Consider the following 27,386-nt stretch of genomic DNA (forward strand, 5'->3'; position numbering starts at 1 on the left):
TACAGGCTCCACTCCAAGTGGTTCCATTATTAGAACATTACCCTGGAGATATGCCTGGTAACTTTTTCAAGCTGTTATGTTGTTTTTATTTCGAACTTTTTTAGGTTTACTGTCAAATGTGACGTTATCTCTTAATAAATTGTTGCTGCAAAATGCTTGCTTTATGGTTTTTTAAAAAGGAAACAAAACAAAACGACTAAGAAAAAAAAAAAAGTCTCACCCAGCAGGAGTCGAATGCGAGAACTTCGACATGTTAGGGCAACGCATTATCCATTGCGCCATACAACCATTGTTAAAACCGTATGAGAAATTAATTGTATTTAACATTTTTGTGCCCATGAGATAAATTTTTCAAGATGGCGCTAAAAATGCAGACGTACGATGAAATGAGTACCACAGGAATCCCAAGATTATGTCTTGCGTTCTCCTAACGTCGAACGCAATTAGCAAAGTGTATATAGCATTATTATTAATTATCATCATCATCTTAGATGAGAACAGATTTTCAAGCAGTCCTCAAAAATTTAATAAATTATAATAAGTGATCTCAACACCAGTTGCTGGGCTGGTCATGCATTTAGTTATGGATATACAGTCAGTGTCCATTAATACGGACACTGATGGGGCCAAACAAAGCATCTGTATAAAGTGGGTTGAATTTAGAGAAAATCTAAGGGTTTCTTTCCCCAGGGACAAAACAAACTGTCTGTAATAATGAGGTGTCTGTATTAAGCAGGGTTTGACTGTATAAGCTTGTGATGCATGCCAAGGAGATGGATGGCTGTCTGTCATGAGCAATAAAGAGAAACTTTTGACTGATGAACATTGACCTTATGCAGCCCCATCAGGCCAATGGTGAAATGATTGCCTGAAGATTATAATCTTGAATGAAGAAAAATATATTTATTTTGTACAGTGATGCAGCTTTAAGAGGCGTGGCATACAAACAGTAACCCAACGACATATTAATACCAGTACACGTTTGAATCTTCCCTTTTGCTTAAGCCTTTGCTATCTACCTTGCAATATCTTTGTTTTGAAAAGTCAATTTTCATTTCACTAGCTGTTGTTAGTTCCAGACATTGTTGTTACCACACAGTCACATCATACCACAACAACTTACAAAATAGGTTTGGGCCCACCCACATTAGAGCCTGTTCCAAATTCACTTCTTTTTTTAATTTGTCGTATTGTACCTTTATCTAGAACTTGGCCTGGAAGGAGAGCATCAGTACTTGAATGCCTCACTGGCACTTCAACTTTGCACCACATGGTTAAACAGGTCACTTGAGAAAGGCAAAACTTTTGAAGGTCTAATTTTCTTTTACTTCTTCAGTGTTGTATCATTTTTTAACATTCTGTTAATTAACAATAATATTATTGGATGAGGCTTAGTAAAATATTGTGATTTGTCAGTGGTGAGCAGATCAATTTTTGCCAAAGCTGAAGAGAGGCTGCGAGACACTGATAAATCATGATATTTTTCGATAAACGAGTTCAATAATTGTTTTATCATTCGATCACCAAGTTTGAATATTGTTAGGAAGTGAAGGGATCTGCTATTTTTACGCAAGAGTGATTGCAAGAAGGAGAAAAGCATAGTGTCATTTATGAATGAGCAGAATATTATTTCTAGCCAAACAGAGCTGGTTGGACAACATTGTGCTTGAGCAGACTGTTATTTGTAGGCAGTTATTTGCAGGTCATGTGGTAGGGTCTTGGCCAATAGAAAGAAAGAAATATTTGCATTTGTCATAATGATAATATGCAATATTTATTTCTACTGTTTTAAATTGCAGATGTTGGCAAGCAAACAACCACAACCATCTCATCAAGTAGAGAAGAGACTGCAGATGAGCCTTCATCCACAAAACCAAAACTTGATGTTCCTGTAGCTAAAGTATTTGAAGTTTCTGATGCTTTGAGGAATGGTAAGGATCAAAATGTTTTACTATCCAAGTAATTTGAATGAATATGAAAACAAAAATGTGCAGTGGTTAATCAGAGACATTTTTAGGCCCTGCATAGGAGGCTAAGTTTAACTACCATGTCTTGTACAAATGTGTACTTAAGGTAGTGTTTTCAAAAGAGGCTGTTTAGTTTTCTGCTAGAGCTGTAAATGACCCCTTCTCTCATGAGAAGATTTACTGCATAGATATTTCACTCTCATTGACATGTTGTCTTCAATAATATTAAGGTCTTTCAGGGCAGCTGTTCTCTAGCATCACCCAGTGGCACCTGGCGCCTCACTTTTGCTCTTATGTGACTAGGAAATTTGTTTTTTCATACGAATCATATGCTGGGTACCCTGTATTTCACAGGTTTAGAGCATTAATATTGGGCTCCCTTCAATTTTTTCTTGGAGCACTGAGCCTTGTCTATATTTCTTTGTACCTTAGAATTTCAAATTTACACATAACATCTGCAGCAAGCTTAACGCTTTGTCCTAACAAAAAAGCCACTGTTTTCAATATTAAAGTGCGACAAAGTTTTTCTGTGTAAGTGTTACTTTTTGAGCATGGTTGTACTGTTTGGGTCAGATTTAGAAGTAGTCATTATTTTTTAGATTTTTATTGTAAGCAGTAATATTTTATGGTGATCTAGTTAATTTCTTATTCCCACGTTTTGATAATGAAGGCTTAAAGAATACAAGATGGTGTGGACGAAATCAAGTCATTGTAAGAGCAAGCGTTACCTTCTATCTGGATGGTGCTCATACACGAAGGAGTATAGAGGTTTGTTTAGGAAATAGAAATGCTGCATTTTCTCACATTGTATAATAGTGTTCTGAAACTTAATTTTTGTTGCTGAACGAACCTACAGTCAACTCCCGTTATTGTGGACATCCCCGGGACTGCTGCTTTATGTCCGTGATAGCGAGAGTCTGTAATAACGGGGTGTGAGGAAAAAAGTGCTGTTAACATTCAATAATATTATAAATAATATTAACAACGTTTGTAAGGTTTTCTTAAATCTTTGTGTGTTAAATGTGGTACTTACGGGTATACGTTCTGAAACTTAATTTTTGTTGCTGAACGAACCTACAGTCAACTCCCGTTATTGTGGACATCCCCGGGACTGCTGCTTTATGTCCGTGATAGCGAGAGTCTGTAATAACGGGGTGTGAGGAAAAAAGTGCTGTTAACATTCAATAATATTATAAATAATATTAACAACGTTTGTAAGGTACTTACGGGTATACGAATAACAGCTCAATTAATCGCAGTTCTTTAATTTTTGCATGGAACAACAAAACCTAGCATAGTGTCTGATACATGTGTCGTGCTTTTTGAGAAGGACAACCACAGAGGACTGGCAATAATTTGCAGGAAGAGGATTAACAGAGGCGGCTGCTTGGGGCTTGAGATTGCAGTTACTTACGAGCTGTAATGGCAACCCAAAATATCTTGCAAGAGTGGCCGAACTTATCAGCAGTACCAAAACTGCTAAGCAGTTGTTGATAATGGAACGTGAGGGCTTGAGCTCTGAGGACGATTGTGCAGCTAATTTAAGGAATCTATGTAAAAATAAACATTCCGGAAACCTTTTGAAATGTATTTTGGCAAATGATGAACAGTGGACTGTAATCTTACATAATTATGTTATATGAGAAGTACAGCGTGTCTCTCTATTGTCAAAACAATAAAATTGTCACTTTGGTACAAAGAAAGTGTCCACAATTCTGTTATAGCGAGAGTCATTTGTAGTCAAACCCCTAAAGCTTTAGCCGGGGATCTAAATTTTATCTGTAATAGCAAGCACCCGCAAAAGCAGGGTGTCCGCAAGGCGAGAGTTGACTGTAGTTGTAATATATGTTGTGGTTCAAATTTTTCATTGGTTAAGACAAAAGGCGTAATAGGGAGTTTAAGAATAACAAAGACAGCAACAAGAATGTCAAAAAGTAATACTGGTCAGTTTAATAATTAAACTGACCAGTAATATTTTTATGAGAAAATCAGCAACTCTGCATGTGCAACACACTCTTTCTGTAAATTCCTTTACCTTCACTGCACGGCGTTGTTGTGAAAATGTCTGATTTCATGGTTTCTGAAAAAGGAAACAAGTGACAACAAAATTTTCTTTCTCCATCTGAAATTGGATGTAGTTCAGATTAGGAATTCAACTCCAAGAGAGTTTGTTTACATTTGACAAAATGTAAGCAAGCAATGTGGAATAGTGATGAAGATTGAAAGACAGCAAATTCAGTTTTAGTAGGATGACGAGACGTTTTCGCTGCCATTGCAGTTGTGTTATATTAATAATCTCCCTTAATGTTGAACCAGGCCTGGATTTGGAAAGCCATCTTAAGCTAAGATTTATCATGTATATTCAATTAACAATAATATGTTGTGAAAGAATTGAATAATTAAACGAGACTTACCTGTAAGTTGAAGTTTGATTGAGATTCTACCGTAGCATTTGCAGCAATGAAGAGATCACATGAGATAGCAAGTCACGTGACTTCGAGCTCAGTCTTGAAAGCCTTTTTTTTTTTTTTTTTTTTTTTTTTTTTTTTTTTTGAGGAGTCCTGTAGACCACCCCATAGATGAATAGTAAATATATGGTGTATGCAACACCATAGGATGATATGAACAGGGGGAGGGGAAGGGAGGGATGTGATCTCTTCATTTCTGCAAATGCTACGGTAGAATCTCAATCAAACTTCAACTTACAGGTAAGTCTCGTTTAATTATTCAATTCTACCTCGCATTTGCATACATTCTGAGATCACATGAGATTTTAGAGCTCTATAGGGCTCTCAAAAAATAAAGAATACACATTCCAGATAAGGAAACGTAAGCATGGCATTTATTACCAAGGCACTAATTCTTTCCCAGTACACTGTTGGCAAAGGAACTATCATTTAACAGTGGTTTGTTATAATAAACAGCAAACACAGAGCTTGAACGCCAGCCAGCTGTGGTCATAATTTCATCTAGAGGAACATCAGCTGACTTTGCAGCAGAAGTGGCTGCACTTCTGGTGGAGTGAGGCTTAAAAACAGAAGTATTAATTCCAGCGTCAAGCATAACTTGTTTGAGCGACCTAGAAATAGTGTCTTTAGAAGCAGGCCCATGAGGCTTGCAGTGGCAAATCAGGAGTTGAGAACATGAACCCCTCAAGTTAGAAGTTCTAATAAGATACTCTTGTATCAATGTAAAAACGCAAAGAGTTTTATCATGGTCATATTTCTTCAACACAATAGGTGGCAGGTGTCTTTGCCGGCCACCATGAGCACTTGTTTGCTTTAGAATGGAAGTAATTTGAAAAACATATTCTCCATCTTTAGATTGCATGTCATTGATTGACAGCAACTTAAGAGTCTGTGTTCGTTGTGCAGTAACTAAGGCCAAAATCATAGTCAGTTTCAAAGTCAATTGCTTCAGAGACATTTCCTTGGTGTCAGGATAGCCCTTGAGGTGGCTGAGAACAATTTGGGGGTTCCATGTTTCCACATATCTGGGGAAAGTTGGTTTCCTGTTGAAAGCACCCGACATAAAACGTGAAATAATAGGGTGTTCTCCTACTTTGAAGCCATCAATATTGATGAAGGAGGAAAGAGCACTTCTAGTGGTCCCTAGAGCACTATAGCTAAGCTTTTTGGACTGAAGAGTTAGAAAGTTCAACAGTTGTGGTAATGAAGGTGTTGTAATGCTGATCTTCTGTTCTTTACAGTAATTTATCCAAGCTGATATGCTGGATCTGTATTGCTTCTGGGTACTTTCTCTCCAAGAATCAATAATAATGTTCAAAGTTTCACCAGTTATTCCTTGCAGCTGGAGGGATTTCCTGACACAAGACAGCCAATCAGTCGGAGCTTGGGGTAGAGGGGATGGACGTTCTTGACATCGTGGGGAAGGGTCAGGGTTGACTTCTGCAGCTTTATTCGGTGTAGAGGCACCACTAGCATTGACATTACTCGTGGGTACCAAAACTGTGTTGGCTAGTCGGGGAGAACTAGGATTGCTGTTGTCTCGGAGAATATTATCTTCTGAAGTACTTTCCCAATAACACTGAAAGGTGGGAAGCAGTAAACAAGTTTAAACACAGACCAGTCAAGTGTAAAGGCATCAATAAAATGGGCACATGGGTCAGGTTTCCATGCTGCGTAGCAGGGCAGTTTTGCATTCAACCGTGATGCAAAAAGATCAATCTCAGGATTACCCCATTTAGTAATTAAGCTGTTATAAACATGAGTGTCTAATGACCATTCCGTGTCATCATGAAAATGTCTACTTGCTAGGTCAGCTTCAACATTAAGTTTTCCAGGTAAATGGGTGACAGCTAAGGATATGCCCCTGTCTTTGCACCACATAAGAGTTGCTCTTGCAATCTCATTACAGTCCCGAGAGTGAGTGCCACCCATATTTCTCAAGTAGGAAACCGCAGTTTGGTTATCAGACAATACTTTGATGTTACAGTTTGTTAAGTCTGAGCACAAGGACTGAAGGCCAAACAGGACTGCTTTTATCTCCAAATAGTTTATGTGGCACATACTCTCACTGTGGGACCATCGCCCATTTACGGCAAGGGAAGAATTTTCAATAACACTTCCCCATCCTTCTAGAGAGCTATCACATTTAAGGGTTAATTTGTATTTCATAGGCCGGACAGGGCATGGATCATTGTCAGTATTTGAAAGCCACCAAGACATGTCTTTCTTAGCTATATCAGAGATGAGCATTCTGTCATCTAAGTTCCACCCATTCGTCTTTAAAGCATCCGTTTTGTCATTTTCAAGAGCACGGTAATACAGTGGGCCATATTTGACTCCAGGAAAACATGACACCATTTGCCCAACTACAGATGCAACCTCTCTAATAAGAGGCTGCTCTGTTCTGAGGAGCTGTAAAATGGCTGATTTCGCTTTATCAGCCTTGTCCGATTTCATAGAGACTGTCATCACAACCGAGTCTAAAATGAAACCCAGGAAATTGACTCTCTGGGATGGGACAAGTTGGGATTTATCAGAATGGATAGTGAATCCCAGAGACTGCAACAATGTAATAGCCCTTTGTATAAATATGACCAATGTCTGAGGGTCATCGGCAAAAAGTATAATGTCATCAATGTAAATTACTAGAAGCACCCCATCCTCCCTTAATTTGGCAAGGGCAGGTTTTAACAATTTGGTAAAAATTCTGGGTGCACTAGAGAGGCCATTAGGAAGGCAAACAAATTCATAAAGTTGGCCTTCGTGCTCGAAACGAAGGTATTTTCTGTCCTCAGTCCTAATAGGAACAGAGTAGTATGCGTCTTTTAGGTCTAAAACAGCCATCCAACAATTAGGCTTCATAAGTTGAAGTGCGTTACGCAGTGAATCCATCTTGAAGTGATGGTACTCAATATGCTCATTTAGCTTTTTCAAGTTCAAAATAAGACGGTGAGACCCATCTTTTTTGGGCCTGGTGAAAATTGTTGAGATAAATTCACCAGGAACATGAGTAGCTTTCCTAATGACCCCTTTAGTTAAAAGCTTGTTAATTTCAGTAGTAGCAATATCTGTCTCTTTACAAGAAAGTTTGACAGCTCTAGGGGTGAGCGCCTGGTAAGGAGGGTTGCAAAACTCTAGTTGGTAACCCTTAACGATGCGTAAAATGTAGGGGTCAGACGTGAGCGTCTGCCAAGCACTGAAATGCTTAGCTATGTTTCCAGCAATATATACATTGGTACAAAGAGGCGAACATATACTTACTGTGCTAGTAGCTGGCAGCAAGTGTTCTATTGGCTTGTCCGGGTTGTCTTGTCCCGGTTGGCATTGTTCTTGGATTTCCAAGGTTTGAAGTTGTTGCCTCTCCAGTTTTTTGACTGCTTATAGCCATTATAGCTGTTATTGCCAGGTCTTCCTGGAGAAGGGCGATGCCCTTTATAATTAGGGGTGATCTTGGCCCCAATTTTGTTTTGATCGCCAATATCTTTCAAATGCTTTTGTAGATCATCTCCAAAGAGAAAATCTGTAAATGGCAACTGGGAGGAGCAGAGAGCTGAGTATTCCCTCCCAATATCTGGTCTCAGTAGAAGACGGCGCTGCATGTTTATTTCATAAGAGGCATGAGTGAGGAGGGACATGGCCTCCAGCCCCTGTTTCTTTAGGTCTTGGCATTCATCAGCATTAAGCGATTTTGCCTGCATAAGCTTGTCCGTGATTCGGACAACTGGCAGGATGCCTTTTGTGAGGGCTTGTTGTATTTTGAAAAATTGTAAATCCCTCTTCTTAGTTGGCTCTCTCAGTCGACGCCAAATGCCCGGGTTTACCTTGGGAGGCTTGGCTGTAGTACAATTAGCCGGTCTCTCCTGCCTCTCAAGCCGGTCTTTGAGATTTTTCTCGCTTAGTTTGCAGCGGAACATTTTGTCAACTAGCTTGGCTAGTTTCTCATTTTCGAGACTTTCGCCCACGATATCGTCAGACTCGTATTCTTTTACGAGTTCCGAGAGGAAATCATCCTCATCACCACTACGAGTGGTGTTTTGCTCTGACTCATCACTGTTGTTGTTTAACACAGAGTCATAGAGTTTCTCGCAGTCAGTTGACTGGTCGGAGGCGCTCGTGGAGCTTCTCGCCTCGCCATCTTTGTTTTTTGCTTTTTTGGCGGGAACAGCGTTTGGAGATTTGCTCGCCGGCCGTTTTCCTTTGTCTTTTGTCTCTCCCCGCGGCGAATTGATGAGTTCTGGCAGGCTTTTCGTCAGGCCTAGAATTGCGTGGGTGAGTTGGCTAATTTCTTCCGAGGAAGCGGCTGTTTTGTCCTTGAGTTGTCGTGAAACGTGTGCAGGCACCGCGTTGCGTTCGTCGGGTAGCGAATCCTTGTTTATCTGGTCTTCTTCGCCCTCGTCCTCAATTTCGTCGGCGAGGAGATCGTCCTCAGATTGTTTTGACATCGCTAATATCTTCGGCTTGAGGCTCTGAACGAGAAATGGATGAAATTTCTGAAAATTTTGTGGGAGCGACTAGTGCTCCAAGCGACCTTGCCCGAAATCAAACTCGCACTGAGCTCGAAGTCACGTGACTTGCTATCTCATGTGATCTCAGAATGCATGCAAATGCGAGGTAGAATCAATTCTTATGAGATGACTTTTTAGGACACCATGATTCCTTTGCAAATTTTGGTTTGTCTTGGTTGCATTACCATAATTTGAGACAATAGATCTAGAGTAAGCATAAAATATACTGCTTTTTTTAAGTTCTTTAATAAACCATTGTTAAAATTTAAATATCAATGGTGTGCCAAGATGAAAATAATTAACCCTAAAACAGTTTGAATAGCACATGCAAGTTTAATCCCGTCCTCTTTGCCAAAAAAAAATTCGGCTCCTGTTGACACTGTTGGTAAAAATAGCAGTCAAAGTGTAACTTGCAATATGGCTCAAGTCTGTCCCTTATAGAATACAACTTAAACGTCATTCTGAGCTGTCACTGTTGTAAAGAGAAGAAATGTTGTATATATGTGCTTAAAGTTTTTTGTTCTTTGAAACTTATTAATATTTTTGGCAGGCCTGTGTGAAATGGTTTCAAAAGAGAGCAGATGAAGAGAAGGAGAAAGAAAGGTGATCTTTAAATGTTTTATTGTAAAATAATTTTATACATAAATTTGGATTTGTCAACTGGAGTTGTCAAGATATATTGGCCACCTATAGGGAGACAGAGAAGCTGATGTTTTGAGCACTGTTCCTTTGTCAGACAGAGAAGCTGATGTTTTGAGCACTATTCCTTTCTCATGGAGTGAATAGGCATCTTTTTGGTGTCATAAGATCATTCTGCACTGTCCTTGTTACAAATAACTGATATCAGCCACTGCTTAAACAATACCACCTGTATGAAAGGAAGGTGTTGTCAGTCCCTCCCATCTCAGACCTCCATACTCTTCCCTTGGAGGGCTTTTCGATTTGAACCCCCCACCCCTCTGAAAATTTCATTTTAGCCTTGAACTTTCTTTGCTAATTTTGGTCTTTTAATACCACCCACCCCCACCACCTTCCCCCTTAGAATTTCGAGTGACACTCCATGGCCTGGGTAAAAAAAATTTCTGGTACCACACAATACTATTATGACTCACAATGCTTTGTATGTGTTTCGACTTTTAAGGATGAATTCCGTATTGCCAGTTTTATTTTACATAAAGCCACAACAATAGTAAATGTATCTCGTTTCATAGTCACTTGACTAGCCTGCGTAGCAAGCGTTTCCAATCGAGTTATTGCGCGAAAGTTAGAGCGGGAGCAAAAAAAAAAGGGGAGGAGGGGGAGGGGAGAACAGAAGAGTGTTTCCTTCTTTCCCCTCCCCCTCCCCCGTCATTCCTTTTTTTTTGCGCTCGTCCCAACTTTCTCGACCAAATAGCGCGGAAACGCTTGCTACGCAGGCTATCACTTGACATCTTTGTGGTTTTCCACTTCTGTGCTATCAACTGAAAAGCGTCAAACTATTGATTAATGAAAACGGAAGGGCTCACAAATCATTTTGAATGACCATACATAGAAAACAATTTAAAAGCTGTTTTATAATTTTTCTTATTTTCAGTGGGAGTGTCATACGTGTCTTGCTTTTTAACCTGACTCATGGTCGGGATCCTAACAGCCTTCTTGAACCACTTATGGTGTGTAAAGAGAAGTAACTATATAGATAAAAATTATTGACAAAAACAAAGATAATGAATCTGTTGTATGTTGTGTTTTCTGCAAACTTATTTCAGGGTCTTTGCATTGTTTTGTTTTATACTTTTGACACACAGGAAATAGTATTTCTAAGATATTAGTGGATTGTGCTCAGCTGTGTTTATTTTAATCTAGCCTTTGTCAGTGCGTCAGTGGTTCTTGTTCATGTCACTTTAATTTTATTGCAGGAATGCAACTTTGATCATGCAATGTTCTCACCTAATACAGCATATGTGGATCCTAAGGATAATGACGCAGGTATATGAGGGTATATCTATGACAAAATTCAGTAACATAAAAGTGAAAAGGGTTAGGTCAAATCTGAAATATACCGAGTCAAAGTTGGTAAAAAAAAGACCCATTAAAAGGAAGAAATGCTAAAAAAAGCCACTATCATATAGGTATCACGCAGAAAAAGTTATCACGCTAGAAGGCAGCACGCAAAGAGGCATGACGCAAAGAGACAACACGCAAAAAGGCATCACGCAAAGAGGCATAACGCAAAGGGGCAGCACGCAAAAAGGCATAACGCAAAGAGGCAACACGCAAAAAGGCACCACGAAAAAAGGTAACACGCAAAAAGGCAACACGCAAAGAGCTGACACGCAAAAAAGCATAACGCAAAAAGGCAATTTGCAAAAAGGGCATCACCTGAGAAGTTTACTTAGGATCCAGCCCTGGATCTTAAACAGTATTATTTAGTACATACTAGCGGCTCTTCGTGCAGCGTTATCAGTAGTGGAAAATCGGCGTCAATCTGAGGATGATCACACCATATGAGGGATCATCCTCAGATTTACGGCAATTTTGCTTGCAGTATGTACTAAATAATACTGTTTAAGATCCAAGCCTGGATCCTAAGTAAACTTATCACGAGATGTCCTTTTTGCAAATTGCCCCTTTTTGCAAACTGCCTTTTTGCAATGCCTTTTTGCGTGTTGCCTGTTAGCGTTTATGTTTTTTTGCGTACTGCCTTTTTGCGTGTTGCTTCTTTGCGTGATGCCTTTTTGCGTGTTGGCTCTTTTCGTGATGCCTCTTTGCGTTGTGCCTTTTTGCATGTTGCCTCTTTGCGTGATGACTCTTTGCGTTGTTGGCTCTTTGCGTGATGACTCTTTGCATGTTGCCTTTTAGCGTGATGCCTTTTTCTGCGTGATACCTCTATGACAGTAGCTTTTTTAGTATTTCTTCCTTTTAGCGTGGTCCTTTTTTTTACCAACTTTGACTCGGTAAGTTTCAGATTTGACTTAACCCTTTTCACTTTGGGTTATTGAATTTTGTCATAGATATACCCTCATACAGGTATGCTGCGTGTGTTGAAAGTAAGCTGTTCTCTTCAAATATATCTTTTATTGTCAAATTTGTGAACGCTTGTCCACTTGTATGGAAAACCCGGTACTTCCGGTGAAAATTCAAATTGTTGGTCCATGATAGGAAGTCTGTTGTCAGGCTAGAAATGGTCTACCATTTTTTTACCATTATTTTTTTTCTTCCCAGATTTGACAAATTTTACAGTAACTCGAGACAGCCAGCTGGGTTGTTGTGATAAAAATCGACGGGTGTGGATGGATTTGAGAGATGCAGGTTTCCAACCTCATGCTGACCCATTACGAGACTCTTCTGACACTGATCATGTGATACAAAATGCCCATGATGATGGGCTGTATTCCACAATTTTTCCCTGTGTATCTCAAGCCATTAGATGGCTCTTGTCTGGAAGGGATCCTCACATTCGGCCATTGTCTCCTGGTGGTTTTGCATTACCTGATTTCATATCAAAAGCCACAAGACTTCAAGTCCTGATAACTGGTAGTATACATCTTGTAGGAACATCCATGAAAGTACTGGGACCTGAAATTGTTGGAGAAGTGTAGACTAGAACATAAATGTCATACAACACAAGTGGTATAATATATGCTCCATGTAATGTACAGCCCAGGGAAATGTACTCAGTGTTCTGTGCACTGTAGAGCATGTCCATCTTTGAAGTGGGCCCTCTTCTCCTAGGTGGCTGCTGGGTCATTTATTCAGAGCTGACCTCTGAAAAAATTAAGCTGTTAATTAAAGAAAGCCTCATTGTCATCATGACCTCCCTCTTCAATGCCATTTCTGTCATTTTCATCTCCTGATCACCATTCCAAAGTGGAAAGTATGAATTAGAATTTCTGAGACTATACAGTGGTGATGGGAAAGGACTGAAATGTTATAAAAGTAAACTTTATGATACAAACAGTTTTAAAAAGTTTTTCTTGTTTTGGGTACTTGTGAAAATTTATTTCAGAACAAGACCATTATAAAAAGTATTTATTAATTTTTAATTTGACCAGCACCACTCTACAACTCCACAATCCATTACCAACACTTTCTCAGTCGATGTGGATAGTGTTTCATGGCTAAATATATTTGATTTGAATCGAATTTAAATTAACGTTGGCTGCAAAAGCAGGTACTTCTAATAGAGATAGATAGGAAAGAATCAAACTTCTTTTTGTTCATTAAGAAGAGAAAATGTTGCAAGCGCTAGCATATGTAATCGTTGACCAACTCCGGCCTTGTTCTAATACCTGGTGAATAAAAGCTATTGGTTGGAATTGCCCCTGGATATGGCACATTAAAGCCTCGATTCTGCAACAGATCAACCAAAGTTTCCAATGTTGACAGCAGGTCGAAGTCACGTGCTTCCAGCAGTGTATGTAGGGATATTTAAGAGAAAGCTGGAAGAGCCTTTTGAGAAGCCATGAGCATCTTGCTACCCTGGTGGGGTCAGGTGGGCTGTCAAAGGGACGTTTTCTTGTCCCGGTCGAGGGAATGCTGAGAAATTCACATTTTTAACTTAAAAATGAAGCCTTTTCATACCCACCGTTAAGCACTATTATACCCTTTGTGGATCTATAAATTATTGCGTCTCTTATGGTCTGTGATCTACTCAGCGGTCAAGCAAAAAGTAAATCCACGGTCGCAAACTGGCATAGAGTTTCACAGACATTCACGAGAAATGTTAATTTTGTAGCACGAATCAAACCGTGAATTAGAACAATCGACCAGGTGTTTCTCCCATCGCAGGATAACAACTTTATTTTGTTGTGGACTACAATTCCTTCGTCTGTTTCTTCACTGCAAACGCAAGATTAGTATGTGTAATCAAATTGTGACGAGTGAAATCAACCTCGTTCCCAGGGTTCTCTCCTACCCTCCGTAGGGCGAGTTGGAGAGAACTCTGGGAACGAGGTTGGAGTGAAATTAGGGAATAATTTCACGCGCGTTTTGTACAAATCCTTATAATTTCCTGAGCCTTTAGGCGAGGGAAATTATTAAGATTTGGACAAAACGCAAGTGAAATTATTCCCTAATTTCACGAGTATACCATTTGATTACCTATTAATATCATGGGTGACGAATTACGTTAGCAATCTTGGATTTTTGACATCTTTATCCTGGATCGTATAGATCGAGAACTCCTGCACTCTCTCGAACGTTTAGCGCTTAAATTTGGCTTAAGTTCATAGTTTTGCGACAAAATACCTGTTAGAATCCTTCTTGATGTGCTCTTTCGTGTGTTCAGGTTTTCTAAAGAGTCTTTTTGTGCCCTGACATCTTCATTCATGACATTTTAAAAGTTCGTCGCCATCTTGCAACTGACACGTATGGAAGGTTGCCCTGAAATTTCGCGCCAAAATTAAGGAGTAATTCGTCACCTATAGAGTACTAAAGTGATGACGTCATAAAGATGAAATTTCTGAAATTATGAGATTTGTCAAGATATTCTGAAAGAACAATGTCCAAGAGGCCTACTTGCCAAAAATGAGCATTTGGGGGCAAATTGTCTCCGAGATCGTAGCCCAGTTATACTCAGAAAACTCCATACAAACCCTTCTAATTTTTTTTTGGGTCGACCCAAAAAAAATTTAGAAGGGTTTGTATGGAGTTTTGTAAGCATAACTGGGCTACGATCTCAGCGGCAATTTGCCCCCAAATGCTCATTTTTGGCAAGTAGGCCTCTTGGACATTGTTCTTTCAGAATATCCTGACAAATCCCATAATTTCGGAAATTTCATTTTTATGACGTCACACTTTAGTACTCTATTATATTAAGGGTGGTTGCTAATTAGACTCGCAAAATAAGTTCTCAGCCTGAGAACTAGACTGATCACAGAAATGTTGAGTTCCCGAAAAAATAACATCAAATCATTTACTTCTTTGCGTTGTTTTCTCCTTTTAGGACCAATATGTTACCAAATTCTTAGGCTTAAGGTATCAGCCACCCTTAAAATTGCCATTTTTCCATATTTGAGGTTTCAACTTTTTCAAATAGATATGCTTGAGAGCTTTCTTTTAAAAAAAAAATCAGAAGAAAATATTATTTCTGTCGAAAGATATCGGGGGTAAAAGATTTTTTCTCGTTAATTATCTTAATTGATCGTTAACAAGACCTGTCATACCCGTGTCATATATCAATTAACTTGCCTGTGAACTAGTAACGAGATACCGAGTGCGTGCTTCGACACAACACGTGTTAATTGTCTTCGCGTTGTTTATAGCCTTTAGTATTGTCCGTGGATATTTAGCGTTTGCTTCGGTGAAAATGCCGCCAAAAAAAAAAGGTCGTGTCCGTTTTCGTCATCGAAACCGAGAGCGAAAAAGAAATCGAAGAGCGAGTTTGACAAAGAATGGGCCGCAAAATAGGCAGAGAGCGATAAAGGCTCATTTTATCAGCAAGAGAAGTGGCTCGAGGAGTTGGATATTCAGAAAAGCGAAAATGCTGCAGTTGCTGAGAGTGCAAGCCGCTCCAAAATCCAGCTTGAAGAACCAGATGAAGAAAACCAATTAAGCTCATCGACCCCATTCGATCTGCTGATGGAACGTGGAAAACAATAAGCTGTCGAGCTATCGTATTGAGCGAAAAGCTGCTTGAGAAACTGGACGAGTCTGTATCTTGTCGATTTTGCCAGGGAAGAGTCCAAGTCATAGAAAATGTAGCGACTAAACATGGACTTGGTTCTACCTGGAGAATCCAGTGCGAGAATGAAAGCTGGCCGTCGCACAAGACAAATTCTGTTTTTAATTCTTCCGAGAAGAGCAGAGCGTTTGAAATAAACCGGGCCTCAGTTCTTGGCCTTCGAGCAATCGGTGGTGGACATTCGGCGGCTTCGAAGTTTTTTAGTTTCCTTTGCCTGGCGCTCGAGAAAGAATTAAATCGTGCTTCTCGTGGTGTAAAAAAGTGGAAGTTTTCCAACGGAGAATTAAACTGTTCACTTGAAGATGTTGATAGCAATAAAAAGTTTGTTCCTGTTACATGTTACCTGTCAAAGTCCTATTGTTAGAGAAAATTGATCCCTCTCTGATATCAATCAGAATAAACATTTAGGTGTTACAATCTCATTCCAGGTAGGATGCCGCCAAAAATGTATTTTCTATTTTATCTCCGAACGCAAATTTTGCTGATCGACTCGTACGTTTTGAACTCCAAGTCGGCAGCCTTTCAATCAATTTGGCTAAAATTTGGCCAGAGTGATGCCATATATCTCTTCTACAAAACCGTGTCTGCGAATTTTAATACTCCTTTTCATTTTAAAGCTAGAGCTTTTTTTACACAGAGAGTGCTGACTAATTGCCTTCCCCAACTTTATTTGCTAATAAAAGAAAAACAAACGCACTTGTCAAAAATCTGAGACACGGTTTTTCAGTGGAACGTGTTGAGAAGCGAATGCGGTGTTAATTGTTTTCTTCCGTTTATTTCCGGCGGGAGTGGAACATGATTTATAGAGACGTGTACTTTTACACAAAGCGTTCCAATTTCGAAACACATTTAAGTGAATCGTTTTTCTTAGTTCAAATCCATAATCTGGAATTATCAAGCTTTTAAAAAATATATGGTTTATAGGGGTTTTTATAAAAACAACTAACGCTACAGCGATCCGCGCGCGGACTGTCCTGAAGGGTGGCTGATACCTTAACTGGTTGTCTCTGTAATGGCTTGAAGTATCATGATAGGTAGTTATTTCGCACGAGTTTAATGTTGTGCAACGTGCATTTTTAGCAGAATTTCAACATCTTAATGCAATCAATGTAAACATATAACTCGTGACGTAAACATTCTTTCAAATCTTTCCCTCCCGCACCTTTACAACTTTCACCGTGGACCAGTGGCCATTTGGGGAAGAAAACGTCATTCCCTGTTTCTGTCTAATGAGAGTTGTCATACTAGGAGTTTTGTCTATCCCGATAGCTTCAAGTTCGAGTTCGATCGAATAATAATTAACCAGATTAACTGATGAAAAGGCAGATGTTTCACTGCTGTTTATTTAACGTTTTGCCCTCAAGTCATAAGGTCACAAAAACCCTGCTGAAGTTGAACGAGCGCCATGTTGATTTGTTGTGGGCCTGTTTTCCACTTCACCAGATTCGTCTTTAGAACTGTCCATCAGTGAACATTCATCCATCTTTCGTCTTATAGCGGAGCTCCGAGCGCGAAGCGCGCCAGCGGAGCACCATGGGTAAATAAATCTACCCATCCAAGAAAATTTGGTAATCACGTGACCGACCGAGCGACCGTCCGTCCGCACCACAGGCATACCAACAACATACAGACCTCGTACAAAATGCAGTATTTCACAATTTTTCAAGACAAATTGCATTCATTCAATATTCAGGACCATCGAAGCACGCGCGAAAACCGTTCAAAAAAGTTCCAAAATCACCTATACGGCTAGCCTGAAATTCATCCGATTTTCTCGAGTTGAGGGAGTAATAGCGACTCGAAGTAATCGGATGAAATTCAGGCTACTATACGGCCAGCCGGTTTTAACTTTTGTCAAGCGCCAAATTTGCGAAGAAATTTTAAAAGAGTTACGCTTCAACGTAAAAAAGAATTTATTGAGTCTATTTTTTATGAATGGTTTTATAACGATGCGTAATCTTAAAAAGCGTTTGATACGCTCGGCATTTTGAGTACTCCTGCAAGCGATGTTTACGAACGGCTGAAAACAAACGGCAAAGCGATAAAAATTACACTTTTCAGACTACCAACAAAATCAATAAAGAAATATAATTCGGTAGAACATTTACAGAGACAACAATTACAGCCAAAATTATAACTAAATATTCTTCGGAAAATCTTTTCTTTATCGACGAAAGGCTTTTTAAAGTTGTTTAAGCTTGTATCAAACCTCATACTAGGTCAGATCAGTGTCTCAGTCAAATCGGCATAAACTAGCTTCATAAACTGCGTCTCTGGACTTCATGAAATTAGATATATTAAAATACAATAATTACTCAGGCTAACCATATTTCGAGATGCGGCTCCTCAAAGCTATCAAGTAAGGCAAGGATCGCTTGAGCCTTTATAATTCTCGTACGCATCCAGTAAGGTGAAAAACAAAAACGATGCCATCCGAAATCGGATTATCGGCTTTGACAAGCGACGCATTTCTCAAACAAAAACCCAATAAACAAACCAGCCATGAAAAAGAGAACACTCTTGATAGCAGCTATATTTCATTTTGTCAATCCAGTGGAAAAAGACTGTTGAAAACATCAAAAGTTGACTCAAAACTCTGTCAGCTTCAGCTGTCAAAGTAAACAACTTTCAAGATGCTGCATAAATTTTACGCATGAACTCACCTGTCAAATTTTAACCAATCAGAGCATAAAAATTGGACGTGGAGCGTGACCAACAAGAGACCATAGAAAGAAAAGGTCTTACACACCTGTATTTTAAAAAAACTGGCTGAAATTTTGCGTCTGAGGTCAGTTTGAAATCAAAATCGTGTTTAGCCTGAGTATCAGGCCTTCCTAAGGGGCTAGGGGGGAGGAAATTTTACACATCATTTTTCCTTTAAAACATGGGCTTTTAATTAAGAGGACTAGTAAGAAAAAGTTGACTTTGTTAAAACAGGTTTTGCCTCCACCAAAAGGGTTAACTGACGGACGGGAAAGACTCTAAAACTGTCCAGGAAAGCCTTTTCCTGGGGAAGTCGGCCGGCTGCGGGAAGGCACACACCCTTGAGACAATAAATCATACTCAGAACTTGGCTCCATTAAATATATAAGAAGTTTAATCCAAGACTATACCGCGAGTACAGTCTAAAAATCTTACAAAAACACAAAAAAAACCACTTGTTTTTAAGCTTAAGCTATCCAAGCGAAACGGATTACATCGTGTGCCAGCGAGCCAGATTACAGAACACAACAATATAATCATTTCTAAAAGACTATTGGTGGAAACCTCACAACTGTAAGCTTGTTTTGAAACATTAATTACTTCCAAGAAGGCTAAATACAGTTAATATGATATGATATGACAAATAGGTATATAATAAGTATATACGCTCAATAAATATCAACAGATTATACACAGTAGAGAGACTAATAACAAAGGATTTCTACATTGGCTTTTCATATTTTTATCAGCGAAAGCAAAATAACTCAACAATAAATTCTCTCTTCACAATTTTATCATTCTGACAACATATCTGAGAGAGTTCTTGCAAATAAGCAAAGAAAAGCATTAAAATAACAAGAAGTGGACAGCCAATTGTTGTGGCTGTAAGTACTGAAATCTTGCTTTTGCACACTGTTTACATGACTTTTTTATATTCAGTTTTTTGCTGCAATCAGAATCTACAATTTTTACCCCGCTGGTTTCGAACTTTTCAAAAGTTTGTTGTCAGTGATTACATAATAAGCTTAAAAGCTTGAATAAACAACATGGTCAATGCATAGTGGTTAGAGTAGACTGGTTATGAAAGGCAACAAACATCAAATATTAAAACAATGGTGCTGCAGTTTATGTTGAAAGCTCCCTGAAGGTGCACAATTCTTTGTTTTCTTTTGGCAAATTGTGACAGAATAAATTAATGCGACGTTTTTATTGGTTGATAGGAATGCTATTGAACGTTGTGCACCGTCAGGTCCACAAAAACATATAACAAAGGAGTCTGACGGGTTTCATTACCATTCCAATCAATTAACTATGGTCATAGTATTCATGCAGCTGTTATTTATCATCAGTTTTTCATTTCTTTTTCCATTAATAGATTCTTTTATTTCATTTCCAACATCACCTTCTTGTAATTCAATTCCTTAACCTTCAATCAAAAACTTTTATAATGACTTTTACGTTAAATAGTTTCTTCACAGTGATTTTTTGGGGAGCATTTTCCAGGTTTGCTGAAGAACAAGTTAGATTTCATTTATCCTCGTTTCACACAAAAACAGATGACAAATTGTCTAACAAGACACTTAAACCTTCGTAAGGGGCTGTGTTACAGCTGTCTAAGTTTAGTTTATTAATCATGATTTACATTGCCAATTATGCATCGTTATTCGCTATGGGACTCATTGCTAGCAAACAAACTACTTGTAAATAACACAATGATACACTTTGTGTCAATTTCTCCTAAGCAATTTTACTAAAAAAAATTGAAAGTTACAAAACACAAAAATAAACTTTGAAAAACTGTTAGCCTAACAAGTTTTCCAAAGCCACAATTCCAATCTGTTTCAGTCTTCTTCAAGTTTGTCCATCCATGCCTAATTTTGTATTTGCTGGGTTATTTATAAATTCTTTTAATGGTTTGAGGGGTTATTGAGTTTCACTCAATGGTGGCAGTTCCCACTGTTTGAGACAAGTAATCCTGACCCCATACAGCTCCTTTAATTTATATAATATTATGCTAATTTGTACCCAAAATGTTGTTCAGGACAAAATTTGGGTTTTGCTGTTGTTTGCACGCTGCATCATGACACACATATTGACGCAGATATCTTTGAGGCTGAAAACTGTCCCACAAATTTTAAGAGTAAGAAAAAATTAATACATTATTTGTCAGGGGTCGGTCCATATAGGAAAAACTGTGTACTCAAGACCTTGGGCACATTTTTTTCCTACACAGACCTCCCAGCTGGCAAATAACAAATATTTATTCACCTTTATAATCATTGATTAAATTAATGATATCATCCCTTCCAATGTCTTTCATTATCACAACAAAATCATTTACAGTTGCATCAGGTTTCCTAGTTAAAAATCCTTCCTTAAGAACAACATAAGTTGTAGAATCTTTGTGTCTAATGGCTGCATGTTCTATTGCTTCAAAATCATGATGCATCATCCCAAGCTTATCTGCTACCATCCTTACATCTTTGTCATCTGTCCTACTGATATCCAGATAGTGGCAGATTTTGTTTAGAAGAGGAAATGGTATTTGAGAAAACTTGGTATGGTGAGGTTCACTTTGTGACAATTTTGGCCAGTTTGTAGAGCTTTCTTTACTCAACTTGCCCTCACCTCCTGTCCAAATACCATGGTACTGATCAGGAAGAACAGGATAGTGCGGTGGGAAAACTAAAAGAAGGACAAGTTAGTCATGGATAACTTAAAACTCATATATTTTAGGCAGCTGTATCTTTTTTTAAAGATTATACCTTCCCACTATGAAAACAACTTGAAATACAAAAATGTATCAAGTAAATAAATAAATAGTAATAATAACAATAACAATAATGATAAAAATGATGATACTACTACGACTATGACCTCGACCACTACCACGACTACTATGACGACTACGACTATGACTACTACTACTACTAGTATGACTACTACGACTACGACTACTACTACTTCTGCCACTACTACTACCACTACCACTACTACTGCCACTACCACTGCTACTACTAATAATAATAATATATAGATTTAGCCAGAGCTGAAAGCGAAGCTCTTCAGTTGATAATATTTATAGTTCATTCAAACAAAATATAAAATTGTGTAATGCTAAGTGGCAAAGGCAACGCCGGAGAATGATGAAAAACAACAATAGGTCTAATTAGCAAAAAATCAACTTTGCACGTGCAGCACACTTTTTTTGTACATTTCTTTGCCGTTGTTTTGCAATTTCTGCTTTCCATTTCCGTCTTTATTAACTCTTTAATTGTCTCTGCTTTACAAGACGACTGTGGTTATGCGATTTCCCGCCAAAACAACCTTGAGTTGCATTTGAGTTGCCACTTCAACTTTAACTTTAACTTCAACTTCAACTTTATTCATTCACTTTCAATTTACAATTACACGATAGCTTCCACCCGCGTATAGGAGAGCTAATCGAGGCGGGAGAAGAGACAAACAAATTTAAAGAAAGAAAAGAAAAAAAGAACTATTTTAAAATAAAAACTGTAGTATGTATTAAGCTAATTTAATTGCATTATGATTTACACAGAGAATATAAATTTAGTTGTGTTCCTGAGCTAGTTAAATTTAAGTTGATACGTGATTTCAGTGATTTCAAGATAGTCATCAGATTTAGATAAAATTTCAAAGAGCTTATTCCTTATCTTTTTCCGAAAGGTAGATTTTGGTAAGTTTCTCATATCTGAGGGTAAAGAATTCCAAATTTTTGGTCCAACTCTTAGAAAAGAATTACGCATTTTTTCAAGCCTTGAGTGTTTGATATAGAAATCATCATTGAGAGAAGATCGGGTACGATATGAGTGCACCTCAGAAATCCTAGTAGAGGCTCTCTTGATATTTTCAGGTGCAGAATTGTTAGCAACGTCCCACATGATACTACAAAGACAATCAAAGTAAATAAAGGATAGGGGAAAGACTTTTGATTTAAAAAAAAATGGTACAGCATGTTGCTTATAATCCGTAAAGTAAATCAGGCGTAGGGCTCGTTTTTGAATTAAGGGTATCTTATTTAAATAAGTTTTAGGTGCAGAGCCCCAAGCACAGATGCCATAATAAAGATAGGGGTTCATAAGGGCTTGATAGATATTTAAGAGGAGACGTAATGGAATACTATGTCTAAGCTTTGCTAAAATTCCCACGGTTCTACTTATCTTTAAACAGATTAGATTAATATGGTTTTTCCAGGAAAGTTCAGAATCAATCAGAACACCAAGGTATTTGACAAAATCTTTCTTTTTTAAGGTACTCAATGCATTTATAGCTGGATCATAAGCTTTGATGGAGGGATTATATGTTAAACATTTCTGCCGAGGACCGAAAAGCACGTAATTAGATTTAAATACTTAATTGATGTAAAATAGATTGAACTTAATTCGATTGCATTGAAACTAGTGCAAACGTAATGCAAGGGGCACACATACACGTACACCAACCCAGGGCCCGGCCAGTACCTCACGCGTGCGCACAGCCATATCACCCAGGCAGTGGCAGCCACAGACAGCTGTTTCGTTCTTATTGGGGCCAACCAGCGTGACAAAGATGTTGGGTTAATGAACGGGGTAAAGCCGCGACTTAACACCCCTTATTGCAAAGGTGACTGCAAAGCAGTCTATCAAGTGCCAGCTCCACACAACACATGTGGGAGCTGTTGGCTGGGAACTGCACAGCAGTTCTACCACAACATGCACGGGGAAGGTGGATCACGAGTTACCAGTAAATCAAAGCAAGAGGCACACATACACCAACCCATGGCCTGGCCATTACCTCATGCATGCGCACAGCCATATCACGCGGGCAGTGGCAGCCATGAACAGCTGTTTCGTCCTTACTGGGGCTCATCAGCATGGCACAGCCGTCGGTCAGTGACCAGGGAAAACCCGAGGTGAGTCTTTTAAGTGCCAGCTCCACACAACACATGTGGGAGCTGTTGGCTGGTAACTGCACGGCAGTTCTCCCACGACGTGCGTGGGGAAGGCGGATCATGGGTTTGGTGTATGTGTGCCCCTTTCTTTAATTTGTCTTTTGAAAATAGTGAACTAAACTGTTCTACTGCATAAAGAATTTGAAATCCCAACTTTAAGCAGCAAATTTTTCGAGATTTTTCGAGAAGTTCGCGTTTTTGTCTGAAGTTGCGTACAAGTCATTTTGCATAAAATTTAGTGGTCTTATAGGCAAACTTAAAATCCTCGAAAAATCATATTAAAGTCCACAAATATTCAACGTACAGCCTTATATTTGGTCTCTTTTCAAAGCGAAAAACTTTATGGTGCGCCATTGAAGCTTTCCGAATTATTTTGCTTCAAAGACACAAAAAGTTTTGCTGCATTATTATTTTTCTTAGCAGCATGCAATAAAATTCCAGCAGGCAAATGCGACAGATATCACGTAGGGTGCAAATGATCCACATGATAATTGGTTGAAGACGGGTTGAGTACGGGACTCACAAACATACACACAACTCGTGGACTCTTTGATCTGTATCATGTGTTTACTCGAAAACAATGCATTCTCTGTTCTGCATAACATCATGGTTGCCTTACTTTACTCTATGTTACATTGATTCAAGAGTTTTTCTGCCCCTGGAACAATTGTGCACGGCTCTATTAGGCTGCCCCCTTTCAGCCTAGCGTCTTTGCGACGCTGCTCATTGGCAAAAAAGGACACAAAAATTTGAACTTGTCTGTAGAGAAAATTTAATGGTTTTTATGTACTTTTGTCGCGCTATTGATGATGTAAATTAAACCTCCTGAAACCAGTTTATTATAATCATGCAGTGTTCAGTAGAATTCAGAAAAAGAGAAAAGTTTTTTCAGTCTGGCACTTACAAATAAATGTGGTCAAATGCAGGTCTATAGCAAATAACCTGAGTATGACATGATGGTAACCCTTACCTCCACATGTGCATGTGATACATGTATTTGGTGGAACACCAGGTTTCAAATCTTTGACCAATGATGAAGGCTTTTCTGGTGAAACCTGTAATGTAGGATCTTGTGATGATCCAGCAGTATCTACAGCTGTGGCACCCTCGTTGACTGCATGTTGTTGATCTGTTGGAATTACCGCTTATATTTTTGTAATGATGATGTTAAATTTACAGTAATAATTTCTTAAATAAATTTGTCCATAATTTCAGGCTTGTGGCTGTACTGACAGAACTCAAAATGTTTGAGGAAAAAAAGCAGGGTTTTGATGGTAAAAAGCCAGACTTAAACACATTTTATCGGATTTACTGAATAACATGTGGCTAATAAAAATCATCTGCCAAGCAAGATGCAAAACAGAAATGTGCAAGCGCAAGTCAGGGGAATTTCTGAATTATATTTTGAGTCACTGCTGAGGTTAAATTAAGACTGAACATCTTCCATCATTTTTCATCATGCTAGGAAATCAACAGGAAAGATATCAAGTCATTCAGGTTTTAACAGCATGATCAGAGCTAGGTTTTGGTAGTTTTTATGACAAAGACCTGCTGACTTAAAAAACTGATGCAGCACCAGCTTTCTGATGGACAGAAACTTTCACAGCCAGCCATTCATTGTGTATTTTGTTTATAAACACAAAAAATTTATATGTAGTGTACCGGTCATCATTATACCTTCTCCAAGGCCACAATAATCATCCAAAGATGATGGAATGGTTTCTTCAGCAGAAAAGGTCGCGTCATGCTGCAAAGGTTGGTCATTTTCTTGACATGAGGAATCCTGCTGATCTGTATCCTTGAGCTTTTGGTTTATGTATGAGGCAGTGTGGTTTTCAGGACATAAAAGTACAGAACATAATTCATTGTCCCCACAATCTGGCGTTAAGTTTGACCTGACTTTTCCATTGTCATTACATGGGAATCGAAGACTAATATATCCTCTTTTCTTTAAAATAAAAAGAATAGCCGGAGTGGTGAGGACCAACATCACCAACAGAGCTACACAGCTTGATAGGATAGGTACTGTCACATATGAATCTTGTCCAGTTGTTGAGTCATCACGTTCCATGGGCTCTAACACAGCAACAGTTTTTGAGGAATGAGAACCAGTTGAACTGATGGCAGAAACACTAGGCTGATGATGGATGTGCCCAGTGACTCTTGTCTCAGTGATCTGTTTGGCTTCAGTGGGACTTGAGTACCCAGATATAGCTGATGGGGAAACTAGAACAGTAAAAAATACATTTGTGACGTAGGCACTAGCTCTTGAAATTGACACACCTAAAGGGCCTGCAGGCACCATCGGAATACAGTAGATGTCTGTGCCCTCTACAACAGTTGATGGACATTCCACCGACAGTTTTTGTCCCTCTGGACATGTTGAGCATCGGAAACATGTCACACACTCCCTTGAAGAATTGTTGATCACTTTTATGGCAGGGTCTGCACAGTCTTCCTCAAAACATGATGACTTTACCCTGATGATGGACCACTGTCAAAAAAAACCAGCAAAAATAACCATCCTAGAACTGGTTAATCAGATTGGATTTTATGAACAAACTGCACCACAATGCTGCCTAATGATATGCAGAGTCACAAGCGATTTACTCGAGAAGACTCGAGATGAATGCAACTGAAGTTAGCTTCATCAGATGTTCGCCATAATAGCACGAAATCGAGGCCAATTAAGATCATGTGACACTTCGAATCTTGCACCGCCTCATCGTATTTTTTTCTGCGCCTATTTGGAACCGCCTAATGGATTACTTTAGTAGATACGTGAGGCAATTGTTTGTTTTTACATTGTTTGTACTCGAAACATCCATTGATTCCTAATCGGCGTCTGGGTAAGATATACTTCGCCGCCGAGAAAAAAATGCATGGGAATACTTATAACTACGTCTGCAACGAAGGCTTCGAAATGTGTAGGAATCCTATGTTAAAAGCGTGCATAGTACAGCAATCCATTTGTGACAATTGAACAGAACTTACCAAAATCAACTGTAAAAGCAAAGCAACAATAGTTCGTGAGGTTACCATTGGTGAGCGTACAAACTTCATCCCCTGATCAGCATACCGAGAAAAATAAAAAGATACACAAAGTTAACCAAATTTTTCTAAATCTAATTATCTAACCTTTGCAAGTCGTGAAGCTTTTTTGATGCTGATACCTATCAACGAGCGCAACCGAAGGGCAGACCATGTTCTGATGCACTAAATAAATTTGGCGAGTAGTAACTAGAATTTCTTATTATGCGATAGGTCAAAAACAAATTTTAAGGCGTTTCTAATATACTCACTTTTTAACTAACACTATCTGAGTCCAGACACCTTCGAGAATAAATGCGAACAAACAAACAAATCCCTCACATTGCCCCACATACATATTAGCCACAATTATGAGGTTAAATCGTATGCAAAAACGGTAACCGAGTTTATATTATGCTCAATATGTTGAGACCAGCACATTTCTGACATTTTGGAGTTCATTGTCACAAGAGAATCTAACACATCGGATCACGCGAACAATTTAAGCAATGTTCGTTATTTTGGTATTATATAATTCTGACGTCAATTTACTCTAGTGTCAAAATTGCACATTTTTCACGAGCATTTTGTTTTAGTTTTGACATGTTGAAATCAGGGGCACCCAACGGCAATTTTCGGGAAAATATCTGTTCGGAAGACGATTTGAGAACTAGAATTTTCGGAACATTTGTTGTCAAATTTCTTGCTTGCCTGCCTCTCTTAGGATTTTCGAACATCTACAAAATGGTATAATTACCCCGGGGTGGGGGGGGGGGGTACTCCCATACATTACCTATACGGGTATTGCTGCCAAAAGGGGTCGTGATTTTGAAGCTCCTGATTTAGAACGGGGTATCAATTTCAGAGGCGTTTTTAGAACGGGGTATAATATTTCGAACGAACGAAAGCTCCACTTTTGTAAGCAGTCATTTGTAATTATTTAAGGACAGATTGCTTTTAAAAATACGGTCCAATGCGTTAACAAGCAAACCATTGTACTCTTGTTGCACCCTAGAACGGAGTATAAAAAATTGGTCCATTTCTAGAACGGGGTATAAAAAAATTGGCCCATTTCTAGAACTGGGTATCAATTTTAGGGGA

The 27,386-nt window shown here is 38.8% G+C and overlaps 4 protein-coding genes across 4 annotated transcripts in view; 1 reads left to right on the forward strand and 3 right to left on the reverse strand.

Moving 5' to 3' along the window:
• LOC140936671 (folylpolyglutamate synthase, mitochondrial-like) overlaps positions 1-12,573 on the forward strand; it is a 47,530-nt gene extending 34,957 nt beyond the window's left edge. The window contains exons 12-19 of the mRNA XM_073386161.1: positions 6-57; positions 1,207-1,311; positions 1,800-1,931; positions 2,638-2,735; positions 9,491-9,543; positions 10,514-10,589; positions 10,836-10,905; positions 12,142-12,573. Coding sequence (XP_073242262.1) covers positions 6-57; positions 1,207-1,311; positions 1,800-1,931; positions 2,638-2,735; positions 9,491-9,543; positions 10,514-10,589; positions 10,836-10,905; positions 12,142-12,518 — 963 coding nt within the window. The 3' untranslated portion in view covers positions 12,519-12,573. The remainder of the gene's footprint in view (positions 1-5; positions 58-1,206; positions 1,312-1,799; positions 1,932-2,637; positions 2,736-9,490; positions 9,544-10,513; positions 10,590-10,835; positions 10,906-12,141) is intronic.
• Positions 1-27,386, reverse strand: part of LOC140938858 (uncharacterized) — a 142,444-nt gene that overhangs the window by 60,987 nt on the left and 54,071 nt on the right. The gene's annotated exons all lie outside the window — the stretch shown is intronic.
• Positions 5,948-9,053, reverse strand: LOC140938861 (uncharacterized). The gene is made up of 2 exons (XM_073388384.1): positions 7,697-9,053; positions 5,948-6,014 (listed from the first exon to the last, which is right to left on the reverse strand). The coding sequence occupies exon 1, from the start codon at positions 8,875-8,877 to the stop codon at positions 7,723-7,725; it is 1,155 nt and encodes a 384-aa protein (XP_073244485.1). The 5' UTR covers positions 8,878-9,053; the 3' UTR covers positions 5,948-6,014; positions 7,697-7,722.
• The window catches only part of LOC140936672 (uncharacterized), an 8,300-nt gene continuing 4,859 nt past the window's right edge, over positions 23,946-27,386 (reverse strand). The window contains exons 2-4 of the mRNA XM_073386163.1: positions 26,250-26,321; positions 24,933-25,469; positions 23,946-24,384 (exon numbers count right to left, since the gene is read on the reverse strand). Of these exons, the coding sequence (XP_073242264.1) occupies positions 24,122-24,384; positions 24,933-25,469; positions 26,250-26,321 (872 nt within the window). The 3' untranslated portion in view covers positions 23,946-24,121. The remainder of the gene's footprint in view (positions 24,385-24,932; positions 25,470-26,249; positions 26,322-27,386) is intronic.

The sequence above is a fragment of the Porites lutea genome, chromosome 5, assembly GCF_958299795.1.
Source record: "Porites lutea chromosome 5, jaPorLute2.1, whole genome shotgun sequence".
Taxonomy (NCBI): domain Eukaryota; kingdom Metazoa; phylum Cnidaria; class Anthozoa; order Scleractinia; family Poritidae; genus Porites; species Porites lutea.